Source organism: Bison bison, unplaced genomic scaffold (assembly GCF_000754665.1).
Source record: "Bison bison bison isolate TAMUID 2011002044 unplaced genomic scaffold, Bison_UMD1.0 scf7180017864048, whole genome shotgun sequence".
NCBI lineage: Eukaryota > Metazoa > Chordata > Mammalia > Artiodactyla > Bovidae > Bison > Bison bison.
In genome coordinates, this window is record NW_011494620.1 from 4,382,517 (window position 1) to 4,396,579 (window position 14,063).

The 14,063-nt window shown below is 41.0% G+C and overlaps 1 protein-coding gene across 2 annotated transcripts in view; it reads right to left on the reverse strand.

Annotated features, from left to right (window-relative positions):
- The window catches only part of MRPS31 (mitochondrial ribosomal protein S31), a 25,462-nt gene extending 14,410 nt beyond the window's left edge, over positions 1-11,052 (reverse strand). Inside the window, exons 1-4 of one of the 2 annotated variants that reach the window (XM_010835653.1) lie at positions 10,835-11,052; positions 7,162-7,446; positions 3,103-3,258; positions 2,245-2,385 (exon numbers count right to left, since the gene is read on the reverse strand). In XM_010835653.1, coding sequence (XP_010833955.1) covers positions 2,245-2,385; positions 3,103-3,258; positions 7,162-7,446; positions 10,835-10,959 — 707 coding nt within the window. In that variant the 5' untranslated portion in view covers positions 10,960-11,052. The remainder of the gene's footprint in view (positions 1-2,244; positions 2,386-3,102; positions 3,259-7,161; positions 7,447-10,834) is intronic. The other variant, XM_010835654.1, reaches the window with a different exon arrangement.
- Positions 11,053-14,063: the final 3,011 nt, after the last annotated feature.

A 14,063-nucleotide genomic window follows, 5' to 3' on the forward strand; every position in this document is an offset into this window, starting at 1 on the left:
GATCCATTGCATATTAAGGTTTTAGAAAATCTGATGTTGTGGAAAGACATCAAAATATGCTAAGTTAGAAATTGTTAAAGTCCACATTTGTTTTCCTTTAAGGGTAGAAAACACTGCATGCTTCTTAATTACAAATTATAATTATAAAAGACTGTATAGAAAAATCAAAACATCGCCATTCGCAAAGTGATCGTTCTGTAATTTAAAAATTATGATTAACTTTATTTACAACACTATTTAATTAACTCAAAATTAATGTCACAGAGTTAATAGGTAACTTTTCCTTGTACGTTTTAATCAACTGCTTTATGCATCAATTCACATACTTATTTGAAAAAATTTCCTGGCAGATTAAACACTAAGTTATAAACTGGAAGGTTAGCTTTTAAAATAACTGAATTTCTTCTCTGGATCAAATTACTTTTTTCTACTAAATTAAACTAACTGAAAAAATGTAAAATATCATGTTAAAATTAGATAAGTGAAAGTGTTAGTAGCTCAGTCGTGTCCGACTGTTTGGGACTCCATGGACTGTATGTAGCCCGCCAGGGTCCTCTGTCCATGGGATTCTCCAGGCAAGAATACTGGGCTGGGTAGCCATTCCCTCCTCCAGGAGATCTTCCGGACCCAGGGATCTAACCTGAGTCTCCTGCCTTGCAGGCAGATTCTTTACCATTTGAGCCATGCCCTAGGGCTTCACATTCAGCATGTCACAGGTAGGCAAACAGACCGACAGGACCATGAAAGATGGCCAGTCCCGGAATTAGTCAGATGCACGGTGCAGGCCAGCGTGGCTTCAAAGCCAGCACTTGGGATTCACACTTTTCCACCTCTAATGGAAGGAATCAGTTGGGCCTGGGTTGTCTAGGTTGCTCCAAGTCAGAGCAGGTGAACAATCTGGTATCTCATCATTGCTTCCCCTTATTCTAGAGTCCTGTAAGCAGCTTTTTAATGCCGGCATTATAAGCACATAAACCCCTTCCCTACTCTTTTAGCTTCTGCCTTGTTGCCTTCTAATTTTTGATGACAGCTCAAATCATTAAAAATCAACCTATGATATAGCATTCTGATGTAGTTGTATGGAATCATTTCAGAGAAGACTGACTCGAAGACTGATTTAAAGATGACTACAGTTAAATATTTTGGGAGAAGCTCTTTGTGAAGTTTTCTAGGGTGTTTTGTGGAATTTTTTTTTTACTCGAGTATAGTTGATTTACAATGCTGTGTTAGTTTTTGCTGTACAGCAAAGTCAGTCAGTTATACAAATAAATATAGCCACTCTTTTTCAGATTTTATCCCCATATAGGTCATTATTGGGGGAATCTTAAGTTAAATTCCAAGTGACACATTCTACTTTGTTCAATGTCATAGATATACAAATTACTTTAATTCAAATAATCTTCCAAAGTCACTATAACCTCTGAACTTCCTTTATTAACTGCTGACCATCTTTTCCAATCCTCTTGTATAAATTAATAATTTAATACCCCCCAAAAAAATAATAATAATAATTTAATACCCAGAAGGCACTAACTCAGGTTCCTGAGATTATACGTAGAACAAAATCCATGGAATAAGCAACACACAGAAAACCCTCCAATTTTAAGCACATGCTGCTATAAAGTTCAGTTAGTGTTTGTCAGACCATGCTAAATATTTGGCTTTCTCTCCCCAACTATCACTTCATAGGCTTCAAGGAGAAAAAGCACAAACTTTGCGTAAACACAGGCAGCTTTCTACTATAAAATAACTATGTAAGACATGGCTTAGCATCTTCAAGAACTACAAATTACCAAATTGAGATTGCCACAAATAAGCTACCACTTAAAGGTATTATAGTGGATCTTCCTTTTTTTGATGGTGGGTCCTTTCTCTGAGGTGTGAAGAAAGATGATTCTAGAGAAAGGTAAAGGCTACATGAACATGCAACATCAGAATGAAAAATAATGCTTCTCACAAAACATTCGTGTGTTCAGAGTTTGGTCAGCTCCACTTACTCTAAATCAGGAGACCGCTAACCAGGGCAAATGTGAGGCGGGGCCCATTTCGACTTACAAGATAGAAAATGGAAGGCTGCTAAAGCCAGTACACCTTTTCCTTTCTAGGAGATGGGAAGCAGAGACTATGGAGACAGATGTAAACGTATCTGTGACGTTCAGATACCCAACAGCAAGAATATACACGGCAACAGAGTCAATCGACAGTTCAACAAATCAAATCAAATACAGTGCAGAGCCTGAGTACCGTTTTCTCAGATCAGCGGCCTCCTCTCGGTCAACAAAATCATCGGCCCCTTCGTCAAACTGAATCTGGTGCACGGGTCGTGTGCTAGCTCTCGCTGTGGAGGATCTGGCAACTTTCATATCTGATATGATGTTACTGAAACTGAGAAAAGAGAAAGGGCTATGGAAGAGTAATGAACTTTCTGAAACATGAGATTCATATAATTTTTATTTCACTTCTATATACTAATAATGAACAGAAAAGTTATGTCTAAATAAAAGACTACATGTTGTCTATCAATACCACAGACCACTAAGATCGCTGCTGCTCTTTTAAAAGTGCTATTCAAAAAAGTACATTCAAAACATGATTAAAGGTGTCACTCGTGAGAAACTGTCACACATCCAGAGAAGGGGAAATACAATCAGTATCTGTATCCCTATCACCTAAATTAAAAAGCTGCATTAAAGTTGAAATGTAGCCATTTTTATTTGCTGCATTACGTTTGTTCAAATACAAATAAAATGAGTGATCACATTGTGCCTAAAATCAGCACATTATTTAACAAAAAAAATCTTCTCAGAGAAATTCTTATTCTGTTACTTATTATTTTTAATAACATTACTGAATGTACCACTTCTTTTTCAGGGACAAGAATTATGTAACGTCTCAAAAGAAGTTTTAACCATTCCACTGGTCTTGTAAAACTGTGATCTTCCTTATTAACATTTGAGTTATAACAGAAATCAAACTGCTAATATTTACGAGGCATACTTTATATACGAATGGATATATTACGTATACTGCTCGGCATGCACTGAGTGAAGCCAGCCTCTTGGAGGTATCTGCGCCACTGGCACGGCTATCTGACTCACTAACCTAATTTTGGGTTTCTCTCCATCCTTCTGAGCCTTCGAGTCTTCCTCGTGCTGCCGGAGCTGCCTGAGCAGCTCCGACTTGGTGGTCTGCTTGTCAAAAGGGAGAGAGTCAGCAACTGCAGTCGCAGCCGCCACCAACTCCGGGCTCAGGGACTTGCTTCAGAAAGAGAACATGGAAAACAAATGAGAGACAGAGGCATGACTTCAGTGGAAAGTCAAATTTGATTTCCTGGGTAAAACACTTCTTGTCATTCGAAAAGCACCATTCAATTCCTAACAAAATCAAGGATTCTTAACACAATATTGTAAATCAACTACACTTCAATAAACTTAAAAAAAAAAAAGAATTCTTAAATATGAGGTATCAGTTTTATAATAAGTGTTACAATGCTGAAAGTTCAAGTTAATGGATCCTTAATGCAGCACAATACTAACTCAGAACGATATATGGAGGTGGAGGGATGAGGCATCAGCCTCAAAAAGGATAAATTTGTGGATTTTTAAATTAGATGCCATTTTATTTCAAAAAACAATACAGACTGCAAGCAAATATAAAAGCTGTGAAACCTGTTTATATGAGCTTTAATCAAAATCTCCCCAAACTGGAAACAACCCAAAGCACTATCACCAGAACAGATAAACTGTGATACATATCCATGCAACAAACAGTACTCAGCTCACGTCACATGTATGAAAATGAATGGAAGAAGCTGGATTAAAGAAAAGTGTATCTTGCATGATTCTACTTATATCAAGAGGCCAAATTAAGGTGGGAAAAAAAAAATCAGAACAGCAGCTGCCTCAGGACAGGTTACCAATGGGGAAGGTGAAGCTGGAGAATGCTCTGCATCTTGGAAAGTGTGGGGGTTCCACACACGCATCAATTTGTCAGTATCCTGCCGCTAAAATCTGTATACTTTAATGTACGTAAATTTTACCCAGGGAGAGGGGGGATCATAAATCATCAAGTGGGAGATGGAAAGCGAGTGAAGGTATAGATGACACAAGAACGGCAAGATATGGTAATTATCAAAACTTCATCATAGGACCATCTCAATTAGTGGGATCCAAATTACTGTTTTACTTTACTTGGCTTTCTATCTCAGGAAATGATGCGTAACATGAAAACTGAGGTTCCCAAATCCCTGAAGCTTGCCCTCAAAGAGACCCTCAAGGAAGCTGTGAGTGAGAGTTGTATGTAAATCAATGTTACCAGAAACTGAAAGAAAGGGGACCTTAAAGAATAGGTAGCTGAAATCGGAGCAGGTGGTTGGTAAAGAGGATATTAATTAAAGTAGGAGCTAGAAATTTTGGTTACCACTGTGCCCACAGGGGTCTTATTAGGTTTCATGATATATTTGGATCCAAAGCTGTGGACATGACTGTAAAAACCTAAGATGTTAGAAAGATTTTAGACAGTGCCTTCGAGTACCTTTCAGACAACAGGAATTCTAAGAAACTTAAAAGATGTGGTTCCAGGGCCTCTCACAGGGAGCTCAATACAGACCTGGACCTTGGTTCCCAAACTGTGCCCCAAGGCACCCCAGAGTACCTCAGGGAAATATCAGCCACGTCTGTCAGCGACTGTGAACTACTAAGTCAAGGTAGTTCACAGCTTTAACATATATTCCTTTCTATGTCACTGTATCTTTGAGAAGATGGTTCTCCAGCAGCTGCTGTGATAGAAAGCACGAAGCCTTCAAAAATCAGTATGGAACAGGAATGAGAGTGAGTGTCGAAGGCTAGGTCATAAAAACTACACAATTCCTAGGGGCTTGTTTTCTCTCCGGACACTCCCCAAATTAAGGTGGAAAAAAAAAATCACAACAGCGGCCGCCTCAGGACAGAAGGTTACTGATGAGAAGGTGAAGATGCGGTCCAGGCACCATGCAGTGAGGGAGCCCAGGCCACACACAGGTGTTTCTGTAACAGTTCTGGCTAAGGTATTGGCTAACAGCCAGTATCAACCGCCAGACCAGAGTGAGCAAACCCACAGACGGTTCCAGCTCCTGAACTTCCGAGTCTTCCAGCTGAGGCCAGACATTGTGGGGTGGAGATTAACCTTCTTCATTGTGCTCCATCCACACTGCTGACCCACAGAATTCATGAGCATTAAAAACTGGTTGTTTTATGCTGCTAACTTTGGGGGCAATAGTTACACATCCATGGTATCTATATAAATGTGCATAGGTTTCAATACGTAATACAAATAAAAAAACTAAAAGCAGGCCATGCACGAAGCAATGACAGTGCATCATGAATCAGTCAATGATTAACCTACTTCTGTGCATCTGTCTATGTTACTTGCTCAGTCGTGTCCGACTCTTTGCAACCCCATGGACTGTAGCCCGCCAGGCTCCTCTATCCATGGGATTTTCCAGGCAAGGTAACTGGAGTGGGTTGCCATTTCTTCCTCCAGGGGATCCTTCCTGATCCAGGGATCAAACCTGAGTCTCCTGCACTGGCAGGCAGATTCTGAGCCACCAGACAAACCAGTGGATCTGTGCATCTGGAATCCCTTACAACACAAAGCAGTCTGAGTACAGAATTCTCCTAGGCTTTAATGCTTGTCTCATTCATACCTAATTGGAAAGCAATTTTAAAAATTACCTTTACTGAATCTCTTCCCTCTTAGCTCAGTTGGTAAAGAATCCGCCTGCAATGTAGGAGACCCCAGTTTGATTCCTGGCTTGGGAAGATCTGCTGGAGAAGGGATAGGCTACCCACGCCAGTATTCTTGGGCTTCCCTTGTGGCTCAGCTGGTAAAGAATTAGCCTGCAATGCAGGAGACCTGGGTTAGATCCCTGGGTCGGGAAGATCCCCTGGATGAAGGCAAAGGCTACCCACTCCAGTATTCTGGCGTGGAGAATTCCAGGGACTGTATGGCCCGTGGGGTCGCAAAGAGTCGGACACGACTGAGAGAACTTCACTTTCACTTTTCGCTTACTGAATCTCTGCAAAGCAATCAACACATCTGAACCACTTCATTAACAGTTAACTAAATTATAATAAAAAAGCAAAAGGGATCATAAACAGGTCTGGAAACTGGGGAAAAAACCTCATTCTTCACAAATATTTTAAAATGCGTGTTTGAATATTATCTAATACTAGCTTACTCTCTACCTAGTTATGCCTTCCAGTGGTAGTTTTGATACAATATAGAAATCAAACAATTCCATTAAAATGTTAAGTTTTAATGAATTAAACTGAATGGGAAGGAAGTCCAAAAGGGAGGGGATATAGGTACATGTATGGCTGATTTGTCTTCCTGTGCAGCGGAAACTAATACAACATTGAAAAGCAACTGTAATAAAAACTAATTAAAAAGCGTTAAGTCACTGAGTACAGAAATCTGTATTATCTGTTTATTCTGCTAAGTGACAGATAGGGATCTTAAAGCCACATTTCTTATTACTGATGATGTCGTTGGTACAATCATCATTTATATACTTATATATAACTAAAACAAAATCTTGACATAGAAACTACAACAAAATGCTAAAATATCATGATTGTACTTAGATTCAGTAAATTATACTCTTTTAACAAGCACAAGGAATTAATAATACTTTTAAGAAACCACATAAGCTGAGAGCCCTGGAATTACTGGTCAAAGGAAGTCATATAAAACAGGTGTAATTAACATGCCAAAATTTTACACTAGGTGGAATTTTTTAATGAAATTTCAAATAAAGAAGTCTTTCAGAGATACAAAGCTACCTTCAAATCAGGATGTAAATAATTTGTTAATAAACAGCTTAAAGCAATTAAATGTGGTTAACAACTGATAAATATGTAAAAGAATGTGGAATTCTCAATTAGATCACTATTCTTTTCCTCTCTCTAGACTCTATACAGATATCCACTTAAATATAGAAGAATAACAGTATTACTCATTTAATTATTAGTCTCTGTGTTTACAAACTAATTTTTAGTCTTCATTAATTCCATACCTCCAATGCACTCTAATTAAAAAAAATTTTTTTTTTCTGAAAGAAAAAGTTTACTGGAGTTTCCAAAATTACTTAAAAAAAAAAATTCAAATTGCAATTCAATTTACCTCTTTTGGGGGGCATCTTCCGGAGATTTTTGAAGTCTGCCAATTGCAGCTTCCAAACTTTTAAGTTGTCCTCTATTGGGTGGCTTTGTTGTTTGTACATTTACTGTGCTTAATTCAACTTTCATGCCCTTAATAATATTTACCAAGTCTTTTTTCTTATTCTCCTTTATACTCCCTTGGTTCTCCGTTTCTTTGGAAATTTCACAGGCTGGAACAGACTTATCATCTTTCTTGCTATAGATCACGCTGTTAGTGCCAAAATATCTTTGGATATTACATTTTGTCCTGAAAAGATTAAAGAAAAAAAAAAGGAAATATAATGCAAAATAACAGAGCCAGGGCTCAAAACATTGCTTCAATGGATTTAAACTTCTTTCAGTTCAAACCCTTCCCTTTTGCTTATTCCTGTTGTTAGCAACTGTAAGAACAGCACTTAACATTTCTTGAACACATACTGTGTGCCTAGTTTTGTGCAACATTTTATGTATATTTTCTCACACCCACATCAACTCCATAAGGTAGGTATTATCCCCATTTTGCAGATAAGGAAACTGGAAACCAGAGATGTAACTTACCCAGGGCCATGTAGCTCAGAGCTCACTAAGGCCTAAGACACACTGGTGAGCAAAAATAAGTTACAGGTGTGCTGAGATGCTGCCCACCTGAGCCCAGCAAAGGCTGTTCGGGGCCAGCAGCTCCTGGAGTGCCTGTCTGTTGCCTCCTTCCACTTACCTCAAGGTTTGGTATTAATACAATATCACTGTCTATGTGTTCCACAACACTAAAAACTTTGCAAAACACTGACACGGTTAATAAACTTCTATGTATTATTCTTAAACCCAAAACTAACAGACTGCCTAGTTCTTGTTCTTAACATGACATAAGAGTATCTCACAATTAAACAATATGAAATAAAGAAACTTCTATCAATAACAAAGGTTACTTTCTTAAAAAAAAAAAAAGTCCTGGCTGTGATTCTAATCTTTTCGACTTTCTCACTTGAGCTACCAATGTCATTTAACCAATCACTCACTCTTTGTAAACTAAAATGGGACAGAAAAAAAAGAATATTTACTGGCTAGAGTTGCCATTCTGCTTTCTTCTTTATAGACTCATTTATGAAAAAGAACACCACAAACGATCCCATCTATTTCAAACTCATGCAGAAAAAGATTTCCCAAATGTCTAAGGAACCCAAATGTCTAGTTTTATATTTTGTGGCATTAAGAACCTTTTAATATAGTTAATATTGAAGCACCTTAAAAACTAGTGAATGTGCTCGTCTTGGTAACAGGGTATAACCTATGAAAGTCATGATTAAATATAGTGACTATCTACTCTGTGCTGGGCACTATTTTAGGCACTGATGATACATTAGTAAATAAGAATCTCAAGGTCCCTACTTTTATGAAGCTAACAGGCTAGAACACTTTCACAAACTTTAATAACTAGCTAGAGGACTTATTGAAACACAGATTCTTTGGTTCTACCAGCGATTCTGATTCAGCAGATTTGGGGAGGGACTTGCAGTCTGCATTTCTAACAGGTTCCCAAGTAAGGCTGATGCTGCCTGTCAGGACCACATCCGAGTAGCCATGTTACTACGTCATTTAATCCTTACAATCTTACAGGACAGGGTGTATTATTATATTCTTCCATATTATAGAAGAAACTGCTGCCCAAATAGGTTAAATGAGTGGTTCTTAACCTCTAGAAGTTATATGAATCAAAAAGGGAACTTATTTAAAACATGGATTCCTGACATTCTCAGTTGGTAAGTCTGGAATCAGGCCCAAGGATCTGCATTTAATCAAGACTTGGTGCCATTGATCTCAAGACACAGCATAAGACAATGGGTTAAACAGTATCTCAAGTTCTCACAGCTAGTAAGTGGTAGCTTACTGTGTGCCTGCTCAGTCACTTCAGTCGTGTTCAACTCTTTACGATTCTCCAGGCAAGAATACTGGAGTGGGTTGCCAAACCCTCCTCCAGAAGATCTTCCCAACCCAGGGATTGAACCCAATTCTCTTGTGTCTTCTGCACTGCAGGCGAATTTCTTACTGCTGAGCCATCGGGAAAGCCCTTTATGAAACCCTTTAATGAAACTTTTATGAAATCCTTTAATGAAAGAGAAAATGGCTTTTTCCAAAAATGCTGAAAGAAACTCTTTGATCTGTTCATAAAATTGTCAGAGGGTAACACATCGAAATACTTAAAAATCAGAATGAAAACCAACTGCATAATCAGTATCCTTATAATCAGTACACAAGAGCCGCAATACTCAACATGTGGTACCAATGAATTCAGGAAAACGCTAATTACGATTTCACATGTGAAAGTCAAATTAACACTAAAGGTATCATAACAGAAAGGTGACAATCAGGAGACTGAATCTCACATATAACCTGTGCTTCAATGTTTTCTCCCAACACTGCTCTAGCCCTACTGAAAGTAATCTATATTATTCCAGGAAAATCATGTATGTATAACACTAAACAAATAATAACTAGTATTTTAATAGTATTTGCATAACAGTAAAATAATAAAACTCTAGCCCGACCTAACTTTCTTGTAGTCATGTATGGATGTGAGAGTTGGACTATAAAAGAAAGTTGAGCACCAAAGAATTGATGCTTTTGAACTGTGGTGCTGGTGAAGGCTGTTCAGAGTCCTTTGGATTGCAAGGAGATGAAACCAATCCATCCTAAAGAAGTCAGTCCTGAATATTTATAGGAAGGACTGATGCTGAAGCTGAAACTCCAGTATTTTTGGCCACCTGATGCAAAGAACTGACTCATTGGAAAAGACCCTGATGCTGGGAAAGACTGAAGGCAGGAGGAGACACAGGATGAGATGGTTGGATGGCATCACCAACTCGATGGACATGAGTTTGGGTGGACTCCGGGAGTTGGTGATGGACAGGGAGGCCTGGCGTGCTGCGGTTCATGGGGTCGCAAAGAGTCGGTCATGACTGAGCGACTAAACTGAATTGATGCTGCAAATCCTTTTTTTTCCTGGCTAACTCAAACCCTCGGGACCCCTTCAGATTTTACCAGACTTCTTTGCAGAAAGGACACCCTGAACCTCTCCTACAACGGTCAGGCGTCTCTGCTCATCCAGTTATTACCTGTTCGACGAATTCTGCCGTATTCTGCGCAATTCACATTATCTCAGCGGTTATTCCACTATACTTTAACTGCCTACTTGGTGGAACTCTAAGCTTTGCGATGGCAGGACTGTGTATTCGGGGCATAACCCCAGTGCTGACATAAAGATCAGCGCTTTCAATAATGAAGGTAAGAATAAGACCATCACAGTCTTGGGAGGTTTTAAAAAAAAGCACATAAAACAAAAGAATTTAGCTTTTTGGAACCTGGATAAAATGAGGGGAGAAGTGGGAAGAGAGATGAGGGGCGGTAGGTGGTAGGCAGAGCACAGGGCAGCGGCCCAGGCCTGTGACCGGAGCTGTTCCCCACGCACGCTATGACCTTGGGCAAGTCACCTTATCTTTCTGGGATTTTCCCTTGCTCAGAGTTAGAGCGGCAGCTTCTAAGCTCTCGCGGGTCATAACACGGACCCCAGGACGCCGGAGAAAAATTAAACTTGAATGTGCCGGAGCCGGGGCAGAGGGTGCCTGGAGACCTGCGGGCCCACCAGCGCGGAAACGCGGTACCTGACAGTTCCATGCGGAGAAGCGAGGGGCACAACGGTGGCCGCCGATGCCTCCGGGCCTGCGGAGCACAGAGGGAGCCGGGAAAGGGGGCGAAAAGGGAGGACCGCCGAGACCCTCGGGAACATCTCCGAGGAACGAACAACACTAGGAACAACGGCGGATGAAGCGTTCTCTACTAAACACGCCCCCCCGACTCCCGCTTCCGTTCCCCGGCCCGGCGCGCTCCTCTCCCTTAGCGTTCCGGCGGACAACAAGGGGCGAGTAATTTGTTCCGGATTCGCCCGGAGCCTAGCCGCTGCCCCCAGGCGACTCCACACCCCAGAGATTTTGGTCCTAGAGGTGGAGTCAACTGAGGTCAGCGAGGGTGTGGCGCAGAGGGTGGGGGGACCCTGATCTCCCAGCTGAGAGTGGAGGAAGCTATCCCAGCTGAGAGTGGAGGAAGTGCAGATGGTGCCGATGAAGCGCAGAACTGACCCCAGGGTGCGGAGTCTTGGGGACAAGAGCTCGACTCTCGGTGATGAACGGTCGCAGCGTTCATCATAGTATTCTCAAAATGATCCATGGCCGCCAAGGAGGTTAAAAAGCCAAGTTACCGTGGGCATGCGGTCCGATAAATTAGTAATTCTTTTCAGTCTCTGTTTTTGACGGAGAGTCAAAACATAAACCATGTATGTTTCATTTATCCAAAATGGCCTGAGAGATTGGGAAAAAAAAAAAAAGATGCAAGAGAGAGACGTGGCTTTTTCTGCCCCTTATGAAGGCAATGAACAGTGACCCAGAAGAGATGAGGGGTTCCACAATCTGGAAGGCCATGAGTCGTGGGGGGAAAAAAAATGCCGGCTTTTAGGTCACATGGAAACCTTTAGCTTAGAATCCCATAGTGTCGGTTGAATAGCGTGTGTGTGTGTGCCAGTCGTGTTCGACTCTTTGCGACCCTATGAGTCCGCCAGGCTCCTCTGTTCATGGGATTCTCCAAGCAAGAATACTGTAGTGGGTAGCCATACCCTCCTCCAGGGGATCTTCCCAACCCAGGGATTACCACCACCCCACCGCCCCGCCCCAGTCTCTGATGTCTCCTGCATTGGCAAGGCGGTTTACCACTAGCGCCACCTGGGAAGCCCTCCGTTGAATATTAACGTCAACATTTTCCCTGCCACTTCAAAAAAGAATCAAGATTGCTAGGGGATTTTTTTTGTGATGCTGTAAACGTTGAGCAGATCTTACTAAGATCCACTAACCCTGGCAGAACCCTTATGACAATGCTAAATATAGTACACTCAGGGATGCTTTCGTTTTTGTTTTTTTTTTTTCCTCTGCCTACAAGAAATACACTGTATTGCTTGGCTGTGAGGTTGTTTTTTTTCTTCGTGTTGAGATATAATTGACACTCAGCATTAAGTTTAAGGTGTGCAGTATAATGATTTGACTCACATACATTATGAAATGATTACCACAATAAAGATAATTAATAGAGTAGTTCTAACTGGCCACAAATTAAACTGTAAGAGAAATTCAGTACAATTCTAAGAAAAATAAAATAGACCTGTCCTTTGAAAAACGGTGACTTGTGCAACTGTTCAGAGCAATCATTTATGAAAGGAACAAAAGCATGACCTAGAAGAAAATGTTTTCCTCCTCCTTTTTTCTGGTGTCGATTCACTCACTGGTCATTTTCTTCCCTACCCCCTTGAAATGCACTTTCTAGAGCCGAACACCTTTGGCTGCTGCTGCTGCTAAGTCGCTTCAGTCGTGTCTGACTCTGAGACCCCATAGACGGCAGCCCACCAGGCTCCCCTGTCCCTGGGATTCTCCAGGCAAGAACACTGGAGTGGGTTGCCATTTCCTTCTCCAATGTGTGAAAAGTGAAAGTGAAGTTGCTCAGTCGTGTCCAACTCTTAGCGACCCCATGGACTGCAGCCTACCAGGCTCCTCCATCCATGGGATTTTCCAGGCAAGAGTACTGGAATGGTGTGCCATTGCCTTCTCTGAATGCCTTTGGCAAGAGGCAGTAAATCAACTGAAAGAGGTCCAGATATACATCAGTGACTTTGTCCTAAATATGTCATGAAATTCTACACTAATTGACTTGACAAGTCTGCCATGAAAATGAAAAACAAAATCATTCTATATTCCAGTTATTGATTGCTACATAACACACTACCCCAAAATTTAACTTAATGGCTTAAAACAACAATTTATTATCTTTCATGGTTCTGTGGTTGACTGGGCTGAGTTGGGTGGTTCCTGCTTGAGGTCTCTCATGTGGTCGCAGTCAGATAGCAGTTAGCCTGAACTGGATGTCCAAAACAGTTTTTTCATTCATATATTTGATGGCTTAGATGGAATGACTGGAAGATACAGGCTGACTGGGCAATTCTCCCCCACCCCACTCTCTGTCCACATGGCCTCTGAGATATAGCAGAATATGCCAGCCCAAAATATGCCCCTTTGGTGTAAAGATTGTTTTGAGCTGTAAGCATTTAAGAAGAAACAAACACACACCCCCTAACCTCTCTGCCCTCCCTATGTCTGCTCAAAGCAGGATATAAATTTGCAAAGGTGTCCCCTCCCTCCTCTACTAGGAAGGACAAAAATTATTCACTGAAGACAACTCTAGACTCTTGTTGGCCCAGAGATGGCTCAAAAGGAATCCACATGACCAACTTTACTCAGTAACCTCTATCTTTCATTAGTTCCCATATATGTTTACCTTCCTACAATATGCTGCCCTAGAAACTCAAATCATTTGCTATGGTTTTGTCCCATCTCTAAAAATGTATTGCTTTTTGTTACAATGCTCTATAACCCAGAATTATAACCACTTTTTTGAGTTACTCATCTCTGAGTGCTCCCATATATATGCATGATGCATGTGTTAATAAATTTGTTTTTCTCTTGTTTACCCGTGTTTTGTTAGTTTAATTTATAGAGGCCCAGCCAATGAAGCGATGATGGGTAGATGGAAAACAGATCCTTTTCCTTCCCTATACCTCTCTACTTGGCTAGCTTGGGCTTCCTCACAGCATGGCACCTTAGGGCATTTGAATTTCTTGCATGGAAGCTGGCTTGCCTTGCAATGAGGATTCCACAGATGTGGGCTAAAGTTGCACAGCTTTTTATGACCTAGCATTAGAAGTCAGCTAGCATCACTTCTCGGAGAAGGCAATGGCACCCCACTCCAGTACTCTTGCCTGGAAAATCCCATGGATGGAGGAGCCTGGTAGGCTGC